We start from the raw sequence: 18836 nt of genomic DNA on the forward strand, positions 1-18836 counted from the left end.
TTATGTGCGACTTGCGTACGTTGACTAATGATAAATTTATGAGGAATTATTCACTTAACCTTACTCTTTTTGAGTTGGTATTGCGGTTAGATGTAATAGGCATTGAGTATAGCACATACTGACGATCTCACTAAAGCTCAATCCCAACTAAGATTGCTGTGTCTATGGAACTATTCAACAGAGCATCTAAGGGATACGCCCCTTTTCAGGTGGAATAAGGGGCTTTTCTACAGTTTTCATTGACATGACAGGTATGTGAGGTATCTCTAAATTCTGTCTATTGAGTTCACTAGCTACCACATCCTCCATGAAAATAATTCAGATTCAGAATATCTCATTCCAACCAGTTTAACTTAGGTACCTTAAGTACGTTTGTAGCCAACATTATAGGTACCTCCTAATTCTATATATCTGCATTGGAGATAAGAGATGGCATAGTTGAACTCATCAGTCCAACTGCACTAACAGTACCTAATGTACCCAGGTAGGTGCCTCCCGGTGTCCAGCATTCAACTCAACAGTTTCACCATCGAAGATTCCATTTCACCAAGTCTCCATCTCTCCATACAGACTAGCAACTTCCTGGAAAATATAACACCAAATATACTATACCTACGCACCTCCCTATTCATTCCACACTATGTGTGGTCATACCAATTGCTAAAGTTTTTTCAAACTTAGAGCCTTGGGAAAGGACCTACATACCGACTGCCTAAGCATGTCCACATAGTATGGTGTTGCGTCATCCTTCCTAATCGAAGAAGCTATGCCTCGAAAGTTCCGATATCTTGGAAATCACGATTGACGCCATCACGTCATATCCGTATCACACAAGCAGAAACTTTAGGTGAAGATGCAGGCACCTTCTCATTGCCTATACTACTTACATCTTCCCATCAATCCGTTGTCTACACGATTCAGATATATACATGCAGTTAGATTGGGCATCCTGATTGAATATATAGGTACCTAATATACCTGTATATGTGACAAGTTAGAGCGCTCAGAGACACTTGTAACCAAGAAGTGTTAAAGTAGACACCGATCACCTCTGGAAGTTCCTGCTATATTTACTTACACCCAGATCGAAGTATTGTCTCGTAAAGTACTACATGTCCTTAACAGTTGAGTATATGTGAGGGCAAGCGCAGTACCTACCTATAGAAGCAAGCTCAACAGACATATATTAGGATGGAACATGCCGAACATACTTCCCACTTGCCATCGAGACTTCCAAGTTGACATACTATGACACACAATTTGATGCTAAGCCATCAGCTCTTTCCTTCCCACTCCTGGCTGGGAGGGAGACTTCCATATTAGTCGGGAAGGCACAATAGAAGCAGTGTTTCAACCCAACAATTTACTCACCCAGGTTTCTATTCTATTCTCTCATCCCTTAGTCTCCCACTCTTTCGTCTCTTCAACTCGTCTCTATCTCTCATCCTCATTGTGTCTCTACCATCAATCGTTTCATTCACCACCACTTTACCAACCTAACCAGCATAAACTGAACTGTAGATCACGTTAAGATGCGAAGAAACGCCCTTCTTGGGGTCCTGGGGGCCTCTGGGCTCGCGGGATTAGCCGCGGCTCAAGAGTACGGAAACGGGAACGGGTGAGTGATTGATTGATTGACCAGCTTCATGATATGTCTATCTGCCTGTCGGTGATGCTAACAAGTCTCGGAAGACCTTCTTCGACCGCTGGAGGCGGAAGTGGAAGCGGAAATGGAAACGGTGGTGGAAATGGAGGTGGGAATGGCGCTGGAACCTGTCCTGCTCATACCATCTTCGTTACTGTTACTCCGGCCAATCTTCCCACTGTTGTCTCTACTGTCATCTCTACTGTTATTTCTACTGTCACTCCTGGCCAAGGTGGCCCTGGTGGCTTTGGCTCGAATTCTGGCACCAATGTCTTTCAATCTACTTCACCTGTGGCTTGGTCTCCGTCCAGAACGATCACTATCCCTTGTTCTACTGAATTGTCTGGCACTGTTCCCTGGTCTACTGATTTCCTCACCATCACTCTACCTCCTGCTCCTAGCAACACGGTTCCCGGCGTTCCCATCACTTACACGATTGTCAGCCCTGGTGGTGGTGCTGGTGGACAAGGTGGACAAGGTGGGCAATCGACAGGAGGCAACCCTGGAGTCTCAACTATTCCTCCAGGCCCATTTGGTATCTCTTCTTCCCCCGGCCAGTATCCTGCCACTTACACTGAGACTCTCTCTGGAGGCGCTGGTAATACTCCTTTTGCTACGATCACAATCACAGCTCCTGGAGGCTCACCAAGTGGTGCTGGCCAGGGAGGACCAAATGGCCCAGAAAGTTCTGAGACAATCGTTGTTGTCTTCCCTTCACAGACTGCCGGAAGTCCCGGTGGTTCTGGTTCTGGTTCTGGCTCCGGCTCTGGCCCCGGTTCAGGTTCCGGTTCCGGTTCAGGCTCGGGTTCTGGTTCTGGTTCCGGAAGTGGTCCAAATGGTCAAGGCATCTCACCAACAGCTGCTACTACTACCCCTTGCGAATCTACTGGCAATGCCGGAGGTTCAGGATCCGAAACTGGCCCAGGCGGTCAGGGCGTCCCCTCTGAGACCACCATTTGGGCTGCGCCTTCTGAGACTGGTAGTGGTCCCGGCGGCGCAGGTGGCCAGGGCATTCCACCGAGCATCACTTTGACTGCACCGGGCGGGTCACCTAGCAACTCTGCCGGCGGATCAGGCCCTGGAAGTCCTGGGGGCTTTGGTAGCCAAAGCACCCTCGAAACGATTACCTTAACCCTACCTGGAGTCTCTGGTGGCCCAAGCTTTGTCGATACACTCACTATTACTGCACCTGGAGCATCGCCAACTGGCCCTGCAGGTGGCTCCGGAGGCTCTGGAGGCCCTGGCGGTCCAGGTGGGCAAGGCACTCCACAAACCATTACAGTGACAGTCCCGAGCGTATCGCTTGGTAGTTCTGGAACTTCGCCATACCCAGAAGGAAGTGGATCCGGCTCTTCCAACCCGAATGTCGTTACAGTTACCGGCACTGGCAATGCTCCCGGTGGTGGCGCTGGAGGACCAGGTGGGCAAGGCCTCCCTTCAACAATACTTCCAACAATCACCATCACTGCCCCCGGAGGATCTCCTAGCAATCCTTCTGGCGGATCTGGAGGTTCGGGAGGCGGCAGCAATGTTCATACCATCACTCTAACAGCTCCCGGGGAGTCGTCGGGTACAGGAGAAGGTTCCGCTCCGTTTGTCATCACTGTCACTGGTACTGGAATTACTCCAGGTGCTCCAGAAACCATTACTTTTACAGTTCCCAGCGGGCCGTCAGGTAACCCTGCAGGTGGATCCGGAGGTCCCGGTGGCCAGAGTATTCCTTACACTATTACCGTGACAGCACCAGGACAGTTACCAAGCAACACTGGTGAGGGATCCGGAGGCTCAGGAGGTGAGAACCACCCAGTCCCCCCCGCAGGACATCATACTAATAGCGCCAGGTGAATCCCCAAGCGGCTCTGCAAGCGGGCCTGGAGGTCCAGGTGGCCAAGGTGTTCCCCAAACCATCACTGTGACAGCGCCAGGTGCATCAGCAGGTAATCCTGGAGGGTCGCCCGGAGGTTCCAATGGCCAGGGTACAACACCATGCACCACGGGTGAGTCCGGTTCAGTTTCGTACCCGTATGTTACCACTATCACCGGCACCAACAACGGCCCTGGCGGAAGCAATGGAGGTGCTGGCTCTTCACCAACAGCAATCACCGTCACTGTTCCCGCAAATCCATCCGGAGGTCCTGGTGGCAATGGAGGAGGGAATTCACAACTGCCTACCATCACTGTGACAGCGCCTGGAATTCCATCAGAGGGAGCTGGTAGTGGCTCATCGCCGCAGTCCTCTGCAGCTGGCCCTGGAAATCCTTCCGGGGGTTCTGGCGGCAGCAATGGAGGTAATGGAGCCAGTGGCTCTCTGCCTACAATTACCGTGACCGCCCCATCAGCAGGGCCGAATGGTGGTGCGGGGGGCCAAGGCCTTTCTAACTCACCGTCTTTGTCATATGCCACTCCTGTCGGGTCTGGTGAAGTTACTGTTACTGTTACAAGCCCAGGAGGTTATGGAGTAAACCCTTCAGGACAGCCACCCGCAGGTTCTGGTGCATCTTCAGTCAATCCTGGTGCCGGCCAGGGTTCTGGTGCTGGTCAGGGTTCTGGTGCTGGTCAGGGTTCTGGTGCTGGTCAGGGTTCTGGTGCTGCTACACTCACTGACTCGATTCCGCCTGGGGGATACGGAGCTGGCCATCCAACGCCTCAAGCTAGCGGGTCAGCCGGGGCTGGAGCCGGAGGACAAGGGATTTCGAATACCGGCGCAGGGGCGAGTCCTTCGGAGACTATCACCAAGGTATCAACCAGACCAGGCGTCCTAACCCACACTGTGACACTTCCCGAGGCAACAGGTAAGACCATGCCCATTGTTTGTTTCGCACTCCCAAGCCTCCCTGAAGACAGAAAATAGAATGACGACTGAATATATTACTTATAGAAACCGGGACTCCTCTAGCCCACAGCGGCTCCGTTCCATGCGATGAGACTTCTGGCACTGGTAGGTCGGGAGATCTTCCAACTGGCACGTCCACCTCTTCACGAACCCCATGGTCCATCGTGCCAACTAATGGGTGGAATGCAACTGCATCCAGCGCTGACTCTACTGTAGCCATCTCGACATCGTGCACCGAGTCGGAGTCCGTCCCTACGGTGTCCCTTACGCCCATGCCCAATCTACCACCACCTGTTTCCGCACCACCAGAGTCATTGCCCGCCGCGACAGCTTCCGAGGTTGCATCGGAGCTCCCTACTGGTGCTACTGTCGAATGCATATCAATGACTACGTTGACGATGTCTTCGAGGACATTCTCATGGTGCGCTCAGGTCGCAACAATAGAGCCAAGCAACGCAAACGCGGCCCCCAGCCAGACTGCAGCCCTCTCGACTCCCAATTCTGGAGGCTATGCCTTTTCTGCCCGAGATAACCTTGAACTTCCTGTCCCCTCTACATTGTCAACAGTTATTGTGAGGTCGCCTAGCTTAGCGCCCAGATCGACCGCCGGCAGTGAGGCTCCTTCGTCAACTGCTTGCGGGAACAAAGCTGATGTGGGAGACTTTACGCTCAATGTAAGTGGCGAGTATCCTATCGTCAAAGAGTGCCAAGTAACGACTAATACTGTAACCAGTTCGATGATCTCCCACCCCTTGGGGTCGGATCTGGTGTAGACCCTCACGATGTTAGCCCGATGCCAATGTTGAGCCCACACCATCGGTTCTACTTTTCGCAAGGATTCAGCGTCCTTCCCCCACCTCCCACTCCGTTTGTACCATCTTCCGGAAATCTGATGCTCCAATTTACACCATCGTCCATGTCGAATCTGTCTGATCCAGGTGTGCCCCGAGACACAGCAAGGATTAGCGTTGGGCCCCAAGCCTCGTCGTCCTGCTTCTCATTCAATATCAACGGCTTCAGTCTTGGTTGCGACTCCAAGGATTCTCCTTGCGTTTTCAACTTCACAGGGCTGCGATTCGACCAACAGTCCCAGCAGGAGAAGGAAGTGGCTTGGCTGACGGTCGATGTCCCAGCATGTACTAGCACGGACCATTGCGAACTTGTTCCGGTTGTGTTCAAGGGATTTGACAACTTGACATCAGTCCAAGTCGCCCTCAAGGTGGACGAGAAGGCCAAGGTCTGGTGGGCAGATGATCTCGCACTTGGATGGTCTGATAACCAGTGCGAGAAGGCCATCTGCCGATCGAAAGTCCGCGATTCTGTTCGCAAACGTGACGGATTTTCTAGTGGCCGAAAACCGAGATCGAGGCTATTAGACTTTGCTTTGTTCCGTGGTTGAATCGCCGCACTAGAGTGCCACAGGTGGGCACCCCCTTTAAACATTCGTCCTAGTTTGCTACTTGCCAGGAGGTTTTCTTGAGATGTAACAGGAGCCCAGTTGTGAATGGGGTTATTGCCCTAGTCTATGGGATAATAGGTATGTGGGAGGAGATGGAAGAGATGAAGTCCAACGTGGTGGCATTTTTGGTCGGTTCTTTGTCCTCATGTACTATCATGACTTAATCATTTACATTAGATGGGAGGAATGTCACTAGACATATTCGCCTAGATACGAGGCTAACAAATGCATTCTCATGTGCTGAGTCGCTATCCAGCCATCGCTCGATGTCCATCTTTGCTCGCTTATCTTATGTACTGAATGAGCTATTCCTTCAAGTATAATGTGATGCCCAACATCGTGCCTTGTTAGAATGATAGAAGATGTAGCCATAAACTCAAGACTACCTCGGCACGCGTATAGCCGAGCCACCAGCGACATCGGAAAAATAGATGTATAATGGTATGTAAATATTCACGTAGTACGAAGGAACATAGGGCCATAGACCCACGTCATGTTCATGGCTGTTGAGCCTCTACACTAACCATTAGCTTACTCTCGGGCCTTGGGCAATTTCCATTACATACCTAGAGGTAGGTAGTTATTTAAGTGGAGGGAAATTGAGTGCGGGGCGGGTGATATAGACGTCTCGGGAATAATTCACTATCTTGGGTGAGCTCGTAAACTATTTCCATATACGACTACCAGGATAATTGGACATTGTAAGGGATTCGGGAAGCCGGCTCTATTACAAATGATACACGTGAAATTCCGGGGGAAAATATAGAGCTCGATTATAATTTATAAATGCTATTTAACGGATTTTGAGTGAAACATATCCGCGCGCCGCGGAAATATATTTGTAGCAGTCATAACGAACCAAACCTCGAGATTTTACTCGGAGCTTGTCTTAAAGAAGTTACATTTCGGTGGCTCTCCCGTTCTCCGCCGCCGCTCCCTTGCCCGACCTAAGGGGAAGGCCTAGTTAGATTTTTAATTTTACGCCGTCTACACGCGCGCAATGTGTTTGCCATCTCCGCTTTGAACCCCGTTGTATGAGACTCGCTCTCTACCCGAGCGGTGTGAGACCGATAGCCGGCGGTGCCCGGGTGAACAAGGCCCTTTTGTTAAGTAGATCTACCGAGATTTTAGTGCGATTGGTCCCCTCTGATTATTTGTTTCGATCTCGGTTGACTCATCGCGGGCTACTGCTATATTATACATAGGGTAGCTGGCGATCTGGAGGAAGAGTAAATATATACGGTATCTATTCGTGAGGTATCTTAAGGATTCCATTTAATCTATTTATTCGTCTTAAGATGAGTTCGGCATACAAGGATTTTACAGCAAGACAAAGAAAATCCTGCTTTATACCGATCGATACGTCAATTAACCGCTCGCGATAATGCCGCCTCCTTCGTCGCCTAGTTCCAGCGAAGGCGAGCTCCCGGTGGACGTCGAGAAGCAGGCGATCCCTATTCCTGCGGGAACTGAAGGTTCTAGCCAGTGTAAACAGGATGAAGAAATAAATATTGATAGTCCTGCTGAGGGGGCGGACGACTGGCAAATTCAGCCTGAGCCCGATATCCTTAACCCGGATGCCGATGGCATGGCCGGAGCCGTAAGCCGGGTGCTGAGTAGGATCTCGACGAAATCGAGCTGGAACCCTGGTCCGCCGCCGGATGGTGGCAAAGTCGCGTGGCTCGCATGTGAGTCTCCTTTTCTCTTGGTTCTTCACCTTTAGACTACCCAAGTATCCAACTGCTTAGGATCGATCTTCTAATCTCGGGCACAACCAGGTCTCTGCGGGCACTTCGCCATCATGAATACATGGGGCTTTATCAACTCGTTTGGCGTGTTCCAGGCGTACTACGTAGCGCAGCTCGGGCGCCCGCCCTCGGATATATCATGGATCGGCTCCATCCAGGTATTCCTAACCTTCTTTATTGGTACCTTCACCGGCCGCTTCACCGACGCTGGGTTCTTCCGCCCCGTGTCTGTCTGCGGCATCGTGTTCATGACCCTCGGCATCTTCACTACTTCCGTCGCGACGCAGTACTGGCAGCTCATCCTTTCGCAAGGCTTGTGCATGGGCATTGGTAGCGGGTGTGTCTTTTGTCCGTTCATTTCCACCGTGTCGACTTACTTTAGCAAGAAACGCTCCCTCGCTATCGGTCTCGCGGCTAGTGGCTCTGTGACCGGCGGCTTGGTCTTCCCAGCCATGGCACGCCAGTTGCTCCCGACCGTCGGCTTTGGATGGGCCGTCCGCGCTATCGGATTCGTGCAGCTGACCACGCTGATATTCGCCGTGACCTTTATGAAATCGCGGCTGCCGCCCCGGCGCACAGGTAGCTTGGTCGAATGGGCGGCATTCCGCGAGCCCGAGTACACGCTCTACGCCATCGGCATGTTCTTCAACTTCTGGGGCGTGTACTTCGGCTTCTACTACCTAGCGGCCTTCAGCCGGTCCGAAATCACACCCTCGCTGGACTACACGGACTCGCTCAACTTGCTGCTCATACTAAACGGCGTGGGCATTCTAGGCCGCGTCCTACCAAACCATCTCGCGGACCGGTTCGGGCCGCTCAACCTCATGATCCCGGCGTGCGTGGGGTGCGGAATTGCGGTGCTCGCTTGGATGGCGGTGCACACGCCATCCCAGCTGTACGGGTGGGCGGTCGCGTACGGGATCGTGGCGGGCGCGATACAGAGCCTGTTCCCCGCGGGGCTGGGCAGCCTGACGACGGACCTGCGCAAGCAGGGGACGCGCATGGGGATGGCGTTTACGATTGTGAGTTTTGCGGTTCTCACGGGGAATCCGATTGCGGGAGCGATTATTGGGAGTATGGGTGGACGGTACGAGGGCGCGCAGGGGTTCACGGGGGCGAGTCTGCTCGTGGGTGCTATGCTCTTGTCTAGTGCGCGGATTGTGAGGATGAGGAGGACGGGGAGGGGGTGGAGGACTAAGATTTAGGGTTTGATGGATGGGGTTTGACTGCTTCTTTAAGCTGAGGTATGTAAGGTGGGTGTGATGCGTCTATGCGTGAAGTGCTACGGGGAGAGGTATGGGTTGGAGATGAGGGAATGTTATGTGGTGGATGGAGATACGGTATATGATGATGATGATGATGATGATGATGATGATGATGATGATGATGATGATGATGATGATGAGAGTCTCATTATGAGACTAAGGCCAAGACCTTGTTTATATAGGCCAAGTTTTTGTAGATATGTTCATTTATAAATGTTTATAAAATAGGTACCTATACAATTCTCATATGAAAGCAATTTTGGTATCGTTGTAGTGTTTTTAGTGTAAGCATTCTCTTATAAAGAGTATGACCGGGCTTTGACTATTATTTAGGATTGTCTTAAGTACTAGTAAGTTGTTGTAAGCTGCTAATTTCTTTTAGTTCTGCGAAATCGAATGGACTCAATAGTTTGGTGTTCTACAGAGGTCACATTCGAAACGGTTTGAAGATAACAATTCATAAAACTCACCATGCTGGATGTCTCAAATGAGAATGACGAGTGCTACGATGAGTCCGATCTCATAACAGATCGAGTCCATAATAACATGTCACTTATAAGTCGCCAGGGTCTAGCTTGGACTAGGGGTAAGACTTCACACCATTGGCTAAAGTCATAATGATCGACGTCTTCTCGTGTATAACGCGAACATGGATCGATTGACCACGCTGGGTAAATGATACATAGAAGATGCGTGTCTTGGATGTTTTCGTCGCGGTGGCGTTAGCGACGGGAGCTACTGCAAAATGTGCAGTTGACGATTGCCTCCGAGGTAAGTCTTAAGAGTTTTAGATACCCTCGACTTCTATCATACCGACGCTTAACAATTTAGCTGTTCAGGAGGCGGCTCCGTCGCTGCAAGAAGAGGATTGCGAGTCATTTATGCAAATTACAATAACTCCAGTTATTGCTTAGGTATTACCAACCGGGGAAGGGTATAAGTTAAATCAGGACTGACGATGAAATCAGGACTATCTCCAGTACTGCCGTGGTCACAATAACTGGAACTACAACCAGGACAGCTACGCAAACTATAGCTAGTTCCGCATAGCCGTCAAAACGATGGCTGGAACGGCACGAAGTAGTCGATGTGCTACTTGGTAGGACTATAAGAAGCAATAGACCGAATGCTACTGTATATCTATCAAGCATCTAGTGATGTCAATACTCATAGCTAATAACTTCTTAAGCATCATCTTAGCCGTATAGTTCCCATTTTTCGGGAAAGCCATCAAATAATGCTGGAGCTCTGGTCATTGATCTTCGAGATTGCTTCGGTCTAGGCGTGCGGTTAACTATAAGGTTATAAATGAGAGAGGAGATTTTACGGTAACCTACATTTTAGAGAATTAAATGGTGCTTTGCAATGCGCACTCGTTTGCGTCTTGCTTGTCAGTTCAGTGTGAGCCATACATTGGTCCACATTCCCTACAATCACAGTTCGGTAACCATCAGCACTAAAAGGCATTACAAGGCAAAGAACCGTCGAAATGTTGTGATGTACCCTTTATGCATAAACTTGTCCAGCACGGTCTAAACGTAAATTAAGCATCCACTATTAACCTAAAGATCCTCCATAGAGAACATCTTCCGTTTCTTTCGTAGCCTTGGACCGGAAGCTGACGTGTCCGATGGGCCGCTGTTACTGGATAGTCCGTGGCTTGAACTAGACTGATTCTCGCGTTTCCCCGTGTCATTCTTCTTTCGTATAAAACTGTAGTGTGCCTGAAAAAGAGTGGCATAATCCTCGCAAGGGCATGGTGTATTCGGGATGGGATAGAGCCCCTCCGTTAATCGATTGCTCATATGAGTGCAGCACGGACCAAAGTTTATCGAGATATAAGGCCTGGGTGGAATAAGACGAAAGTTGTCTATAACAAAGGCCTTATCAGTATCACTCACGCCCTGTGTAGCCAAGTCCCTATCCGACCATAATCGGCCAATCTGGCAATAAAGTAGGTATGCTAAAAAGTGAAGACAGATATCATAGCATATATCATACGTTTCTGATACCGGGGTATCGGGTTGAGACGGTATATTATCCCTCTTTAGGATCATAACCCTCTGGGCCCGGGCGCCTGGCATCCCATAACTTCCTACCCCGTGGTTTAGTATAGGATGTTCCGTTGCAAGAGTATCATGAAGCTGCGCGACTGGGATAGGTATGGGACTTGGGTAATGCTCATTAAAGTATCTCAACATCAAATCGTGTAGGTCGTAAGTGTAACGATGTCTATACCAATCAGAGTCTAGAAGTTGCAGTTGCTGATCCCAGTCTCTACGCCAGCCGGCGACATCGTAAACAATAAGAGAGGGAAATTTTAAGAGGTAAGTTAACGATCTAAACGTGGTGAAGTCATGCCCCCAGATTCTTAAGACTCGAAGGACGGGAAACGGGTTTGGTACCTCGGACCAGTGTCTGATTATGGAGTCAGTTATGCGAGGGAATGTTTGGATACTCGAACGCTTTGGCTGCAATATTTCCAGCACACCCAGATTTTTAAGAAGTGCCAGCGATAGAAATTCATGTTCGGAGAACAAGGTGTTACAATGGGCGAAAGTAAGATGTACGATGAAATCGAAAGAGTTTGACGTAAGTGGTTTTAAGTAGGTGTTCAAGGGCCCAAACGGAGATGACACGGCATAATTGAAGCGAAAAATACTTCCCGGCATTGACCGGGACATTTCGTCTTCCCGGTGTTGCTTAGCAAGACACGTTGCGAGAACTATATATGATTGCAACGGTATAGGCCTAGGATAATACGAGTGATTAGCATTGACTAGAGAAGTGTGATGGAATTGTCGAATTTAGAAGGCTTACTGGCGGTCTCGAACAAGGAGGTCCCAAACGCGGCATGTTATTCGAAAAGGGATGCCGTCTAATTGTCCTATCTCGAGAGCGGCGGCATTGTCCGCGACGACTCTGATTATCATATCAAGGAAACTGCGGGCCCCTTTTTCACTACGGCCTGGCCTAGCTGATGTCCTTCCGACTGAGCTTAGGCTAAGAGGACGGCGATGCCATTCGGTGCTATCATGCTTAAGCGGATGTATTTTCCAATGACGAAATCCCACCCCAGCCGCATTGTCGTAGGTATACGCAGGTCCAGACCCGGTAGGTTGAGACATGCTGATATAGTGTGTTTATCGATGCAGCGACGATAACGTAATTCTGCAACCACTAAGAGGTTGACTATAAGTACCTATTTCAGGTGCCGAATCTCTATTTAATACTGATTTTATATTAAAGTTGCAGTTACATATACAGCGATGGCCATAATGTAAAATAAACTGGATGTTGTTGTTTTGTCTAGGGTTTGTAGATGCAATTACATACGCGTTTTGAGAAGTAGGTACTTAAGTTCACGTTGCCCCCACATTCTAAGTGCAGGTCATTACTTCCACCATTTATTCAGTGATTATTCAATATAAGGTACCTAAAAGCATCTTCCCAACCTCACATACTTATGTAGGTATGTACAATACCTATACTCGATATATATCACAGGTAGGTTATTTACATGTAAGTTATTGACCTATATACCTAAGGTATATACTTACAAAGGTATTCTGCAGAAATCCATAGTATACATTTTGCATTAATATTTACACCTACATCCCCATAATTCATAGCATCGGCTTGAGATCCTCCGCAACGTGGAATGGCGCCTCAGTCTTGCTCTTTATCTCATCCACCGTCACGCCGTCCGCGATCTCGATCAAGGTAAGACCGTGTGCAAAGTCAACATCAAAAACTCCCTAAGAAACATGTTAGCAAAACCATATAGTCCAAATACGTGGATCAGCTACTAGGTACTTACCAGCTCAGTAATGATCCTAGACACGCAAGCCCGGCCCGTCAAGGGGAAAATACACTGTTTGACAATCTTCGGGTTACCCTTCTTGTCTGTGTGTTCCATTGTGACAACAACTTTCGTTGCGCTCGGGTTGCTGACCAAGTCCATCGCTCCACCAAACCCCTTGACCTTTCCGGGCAGCATCCAGTTTGCAAGGTCACCCGTAGCACTAACTTGCATAGCTCCTAAGATGGTCAAGTTGATACGACCGCTACGAATCATACCGAAACTCTCCTCGCTACCGAAGACGGCGGCACCCGGTTTTAGCGTTACGGTCTCCTTCCCGGCATTGATAAGGTCGGCGTCCTCCTCGCCTGGCCTTGGGTATGGTCCAAGACCCAAAATACCATTTTCGGACTGGAGTTGCACCTCGACTTCGGGGCCCACGAATCCGGGCGCAAGCATAGGCATACCTATTCCCAGGTTTGCGTACATGCCATTCTTGAACTCCTTGGCCGCCCTGCGAACAATCCTCTCCCTCTTAGCTGCCGTGTCGCCTGAGCCCAGCACCTTCTTGGCATCTGCGTCGTTTTCATCCTTCGTCCAGGTGAATTTTTCGATGTTCTTCTCCGCGGTGCTTTGGATAACCCTCTTGACGTAGATACCTGGTAAGTGAACTGTTTCGGGCGGGATCTCACCAGGCTCGACGATGTGTTCGGCTTCAACGATGGTCATCTTGGCATTTCGGCCCATGGCACCGTTGAAGTTATTAGCAGCAAGGCGGAACTGACAATTTCCGAGCTTGTCTGCCTTGTAGGCCTTGACGAAGGCGTAGTCTCCGGCAATAGCGTGTTCCAGAAGATAAGACTTGCCGTTGAAGACCTTCACGTCTTTCGGGTACGAGAACACGTCAGGAGTTCCGTCGCTCTTATTCTTCAGGGGTAGCTCGCCGGTTTGTACTACGGTGCCGAAAGCCGCAGGAGTGTAGAAAGCCGGGATGCCTTTACCGCCAGCGGCACATCGCTCGGCCAAAGTACCTTGAGGCGTGAGTTCCAGTTCAACTTCACCTGTGAGGTACATCTGCTCGAACGTCTTGTTCTCGCCTATATAACTAGCGACCATCTTCTTAATCTGTTTAGTCTTCAAGAGTTTTCCTAAGCCAGAGGAATCCGTTCCGGCATTATTTGAGACTGCTGTAATGCCTGTGATTTCGGGTTTATTTAGAACCTCGTTGATTAAGGTATCTGGAACACCGCAAAGACCAAATCCGCCACATAATAATGTAGAATCTGGTTTCATATCTTTTAAAGCTTCAGTGGCAGACGGATACACCTTGTTAATCTCAGCGCGTCTAGACGTCGCCGAGAACGTCCTAGCGAGCATCCTAGCATGCTAAAGGATCAATTAATCGATATTCTTATAATGTATTGGATAAGTTGCTTCACTAACATTCGATCCGTAGCGAGAATATGCTCTCAGCGTTCTCATGCACACAGCTGCGGAAGGCATTGCGGCAAGTACTCAATATGATCGTCTACGTGACAGGGATGAACAACTAGCAACGTCGAACACGGCTCAGAGTAAGTACATATAACAACAAAATCGCCGGACTCGCTGATAGTCTATTCTAATAAATTAAACGAAAGAAATAAAAGAATCCTCTATTCTAAGCAGAAAAGCCATGCCCCTTGTATTTACTTCGTCTCCGCGCTCGGCAGTGCTCGGCTAGGGATGAACTCAACTAAGCCGCTCACGACTAACAGAGATAGTTACACGGTTTACTCGATATTACCCACGGGCTAGTCATCTTTGTATGCGCTTACGGTTAGTTATGAAGAAAAAGAGGCGTATTCCGATGGGGTAAATTAGATTCCGCGATTGTATGCGCCGGAGACAACCAGCGGCAGTTTCAAGGGCAAAGCGGAGCGTGGGGAAGCCGGTTGGATCTACGCGCATCGCATCGTTGTATTCCATAGGTACCATCACTGGGGAAATTACTGCGGCTTTACGCTGCTTATTTTCAGCTCGGAAAATAGCGGCAAACAATTGTTAAGGATTATGTAAACACAGGGTGCAGCAGCAGCAATTCGGCAGATGACGTTGGAGGATCATGCAAGAATTGGGGAATCCATGGATGATCCATGGATTAGCCTAGGTAGGTACCTAGGTACATACATATAGGTAATGGATCAATTCTATTAACTAGCCACAATCAACAATAAATAAGCCACAACATGGACCTTTATCGATACTGCGTCTCTAGTAATTTTTTTGAAGTTTGAGATGGGAACTTGAGGGCCAGTGCTGTCAAAATCTCAAAAATTGGCCAGGGGATACGAAGAGTTAACTTCAACAACAAGATCCGTGCGCTTTCACTTCTCGGATCTCGGACCCATTCGAATACGAAATGGAGTCCAATACAGCAAAGCGACGCAAATTGGAACATGCAGATGGTGGTCCAACTTTCGAAGCCGTAAATGCGACAGCTTCGACCATGGGTGCTTCCGGCGCAAGCGCATTCGTCTTGGAGACCGAAGAATTACTAAAGGAAGTGAAATTTGATTATGGCAAAACATCCTCCGATGTCGAGGATATCTTGCGACAGCTTAAAGATGTTATTGAAGCTTCGGAACCTCACGAACCCCTTCCCGTGAGTCCAACCCCTTACAGAGACCATCTAGCTAAATGCCATACATATCTAACTTTCATGTCTATTTCGCTCCTCTAGATTGGTGAGGTGTCGGCGAATTTTGAAAAGACAAATCGAATTACCATTCCGTATCCTGATCCGCAACCCGCGAAAGATGCCCCGTATAAGCTCTCCTTCGACAAGCCAGCTGAGGTCAACGTAGCCGGCAGCTGGATTCTGAAGACCAACACAAAATCCCAACCGGATATGGCAGTTGACATGATCGTTGTTATGCCTTCCTCCATCTTCCAGGAGAAAGACTACTTGAACATGAGATATTTCTATAAAAGGGCATACTACTTGGCTTATATTGCCGCTGGTCTTCGCGAAGAGCTGGGTACCACTATTGAATTCGCTTTCGATCATATGCATGGGAACATGTTATTACCGATACTGGTTGCTCGACCAAAAAACACCGCGAACAGAGATGATGGTTCAGAGAAGTCTAATTCCCGTCGAAAATCGATCCCGGCAATCCGCATAATCCCATGCGCTCCAGAAGATTACTTCCCAGCAGGAAAACTCACGGCAGTCAGCAATGCTATACGACCAGGCAAATCCGAAGGAGGTGAGGACAAGAAGGCGCCTACACCTTTTTATAACACAACTCTCAAAGCCGAGGGCTTATTCCCCTCTTATTTGCGATTACTATTTCGAACTGTAAAGTCTTGTTCTGCGTTTAAAGATGCATGCGTTCTAGGGCGAATATGGCTCCAGCAGCGTGGATTCAACGGTAATATCAGCAATGGCGGGTTTGGTCATTTCGAATGGGCAGTCTTGGTGGCTCTTCTCTTACAGAGCGGAGGCCGAAAAGGAGAGGCGGTGCTTTCGCCTTCGTTACATAGCACGCAGCTATTCAAGGCGACTCTGCAATACATCGTTTCGGCGAACTTGCAGAAGAAGGCTTTGGTTATTGGCAAGGATCCCGTCGATACAGACTCTCTTCGTCAGGCGATGCCAGTCCTACATGATACAGCTCGTGGAATAAACATCCTCTACAAAATGACGCCATGGTCTATAGCCATGCTAACCGAACAAGCCAAGTGGTCACTTTCTGCAATAAACGACACCCCAAATGACCAGTTCGATCCCTTATTCATCGTTAAAGTCGACCAACCTCTACAGACATTTGATATACTTCTGAGCGTCAAACTTCCCACCTCGAAGGAAGGGGTTGAATCGGTCGATCGCAAAGGGTTTGTTTGCGATTTCAGCACGAAATTATATAACACAGTAAAAAAGGCGTTAGGCGAGCGAGCACAGTTAATCCACATTAGCATACCAGAGACGGCGACGTGGCCAGTTTCGGCATACTTGCCGAAGACGAAAAAGGCAAGCCTCCTCGTTGGGATTATCATAGATCCCTTGAAGGCATCTCAGGGTCGTGATTATGGTCCACCGTATGAACAGAAGAAAGAATCGACTAAATTCCGTGAGTTCTGGGGTGAAAAGGCAGATCTTTGGCAATTTCCCGACGGGAATATTGTTGAGAGCCTTGACTGGACAGAATATAGCTACCTGGGCTTCCCCGGAATATGCGAGGCTATTATACGATATATTCTAAAGCTGCGGCTCCAGGTAGGTGATGGCGATCTTGAGTTCTACGGGCAAGATATACCCAAGGTCATATCATTTGCACCCTCGGAAAAGGTGGCCTTCGATACCGCTAAACAAGCGTTCGAGAATCTTGAGCGCGATATTCGCAATCTAGAGGACCTACCATTGCACGTAAAGCAAGTAGCACCTATCAGCACAGCTTTGCGGCGTACATCACTATCTGTACCAGAATTCAACTTCAGAAAGCCTTTACTACAGCCAATGGAGGTTGTAGTTTCTTTTGAGGTATCCGGCAAATGGCCTGAAAATTTAGCGGCTATTCAGAGAGCCAAGATTGCGTTCTTGTTGAAAATTGCCAGTTCCTTGGAAGAAGTCAAAGAGGATGTCAGGACACATCTTGGACTAGAGAATACAGCCCGCGACGACGAAAACCTGGCATTCTTAGACATAGTCTACGAAGATGGTGCTTCTTTCAGACTCCGCGTCTTTAGCGATCTCGAGGAAGCCCTACTTGACAGGCGCACGAAGGACCAGACAATTGAGCGTCACGTTCGTACTGAAGCTGCCGAGCTACTCGCCTTGTACAAGCGGATGTATACCAACTTACCACTCCACAACCAAACCATCTCTACATTCTGCACTAGATTCCCTGCATTATCCTCATCCATACGCCTCACCAAGCACTGGTTTAACTCTCACAAGCTATCATGCCACTTTAACGAAGAGGTCATAGAGCTGTTTGTTCTACAGGCGTTCCTCAAGCCATACCCTTGGCAATCTCCCTCCAGCGCGATAACCGGGTTCCTTCGAACGCTCTTGTTGCTATCGAGATGGGACTGGCGTGACGAGCCCCTTGTTGTCGACTCAGCGGGATCCCTTTCAACCTCGCAACGGTTAGAAATCGGTACTCGGCTAAAAGCATGGCGGAAAATCGACCCCAATATGAACCGCACGATCCTCTTCGTAGCTACGTCTCACGATGTAAGCGGCGTCGCATATACGCACGACGGCCCAACCAAGGTCGTCGCTACGCGAATGACTAGCCTAGCGCGATCCGCATGCAAGGCCGTCAAAGAAAAGGGAGTCGACCTCGGCATGCGAAGCCTCTTCCAATCCCCGCTACGCGACTACGACGTCCTACTACATCTGTCCTCGAAAGCACTTAAGAACATCTCCCGAGGCGACGCATCCAGGCGCTCGCAGTACAAGAACCTCGACGAGGAGACGGGGATGAGAGCGCTCCCGCTGCTGGAACCGCCTACCCAGAGTCTTCTCAGGCAGCTCAACGCGATGTACTCCAGCCCCCTGCTGTTTTTCCACGGCGGCCCGGATGACACTGTGATTGGGGGGTTGTGGAATCCGCAGCTGCATCCGCGCGCGTTTACGGCGCATATGCCGTGTTCGCTTATGCCGTCTGGGGGTAGTGGGGGTGCTAATGGGGATAGTGGTGCAATGTACGAGGTTAATAGGAATGCTATTCTTGCGGAGATCGCGCGGGTTGGGGGGGATGTTATTGAGAAGATTGAGGTGGTTAGGGAATAGCCGAGGTTTAACTACCTACCTAGTACCTAATGTATGCATTGTTCTAAAAGGGTGAGGTGGCGGGAGAGTACGGTTTGCATATAGAGATTACCTAGGTACCTCATAGATGGACATTAATGATGATGATACCAGTGTCTAGTCTGGATAGGTTGTACATGCATGCAGTTTATTGATGTGATGTATTTGATGGTGAGTGGGCAGTGGAGTGGATAGCTACGTGAATAGGTGATTCTTCTTAGGTTGTTACGTAGGAAGTTGGGAATGGTTGATAGTGCTTCTACATTAAGTTGTAGAGAGAGATG

General features: G+C 49.2%; 5 protein-coding genes across 5 annotated transcripts; 3 read left to right on the forward strand and 2 right to left on the reverse strand.

The window, feature by feature from the left end:
• Positions 1–5271: 5271 nt before the first annotated feature.
• Positions 5272–5877, forward strand: F4817DRAFT_360386 (uncharacterized protein; the record flags this gene model as incomplete). Its single annotated transcript, XM_049306274.1, has 1 exon — positions 5272–5877. The coding sequence occupies one exon, from the start codon at positions 5272–5274 to the stop codon at positions 5875–5877; it is 606 nt and encodes a 201-aa protein (XP_049156715.1).
• Positions 5878–6745: 868 nt separating this feature from the next.
• F4817DRAFT_345214 (MFS general substrate transporter) lies at positions 6746–9112 on the forward strand. The gene is made up of 2 exons (XM_049304234.1): positions 6746–7625; positions 7716–9112. The coding sequence occupies exons 1-2, from the start codon at positions 7322–7324 to the stop codon at positions 8888–8890; spliced, it is 1479 nt and encodes a 492-aa protein (XP_049156716.1). The 5' UTR covers positions 6746–7321; the 3' UTR covers positions 8891–9112.
• Positions 9113–10499: 1387 nt separating this feature from the next.
• Positions 10500–12258, reverse strand: F4817DRAFT_196659 (uncharacterized protein). Its single transcript, XM_049298523.1, has 2 exons — positions 11771–12258; positions 10500–11701 (listed from the first exon to the last, which is right to left on the reverse strand). The coding sequence occupies exons 1-2, from the start codon at positions 12076–12078 to the stop codon at positions 10513–10515; spliced, it is 1497 nt and encodes a 498-aa protein (XP_049156717.1). The 5' UTR covers positions 12079–12258; the 3' UTR covers positions 10500–10512.
• Positions 12259–12382: 124 nt separating this feature from the next.
• Positions 12383–14700, reverse strand: F4817DRAFT_345217 (coenzyme A transferase). Its single transcript, XM_049304235.1, has 3 exons — positions 14196–14700; positions 12771–14138; positions 12383–12708 (listed from the first exon to the last, which is right to left on the reverse strand). The coding sequence occupies exons 1-3, from the start codon at positions 14253–14255 to the stop codon at positions 12577–12579; spliced, it is 1560 nt and encodes a 519-aa protein (XP_049156718.1). The 5' UTR covers positions 14256–14700; the 3' UTR covers positions 12383–12576.
• A 273-nt stretch (positions 14701–14973) lies between these two features.
• Positions 14974–18699, forward strand: F4817DRAFT_345218 (Nrap protein). The gene is made up of 2 exons (XM_049304236.1): positions 14974–15396; positions 15475–18699. The coding sequence occupies exons 1-2, from the start codon at positions 15154–15156 to the stop codon at positions 18532–18534; spliced, it is 3303 nt and encodes a 1100-aa protein (XP_049156719.1). The 5' UTR covers positions 14974–15153; the 3' UTR covers positions 18535–18699.
• Positions 18700–18836: the final 137 nt, after the last annotated feature.

This window comes from Daldinia loculata (genome assembly GCF_022478755.1).
Source record: "Daldinia loculata strain CBS 113971 unplaced genomic scaffold F4817scaffold_44, whole genome shotgun sequence".
Classification (NCBI taxonomy): Eukaryota; Fungi; Ascomycota; class Sordariomycetes; order Xylariales; family Hypoxylaceae; genus Daldinia; species Daldinia loculata.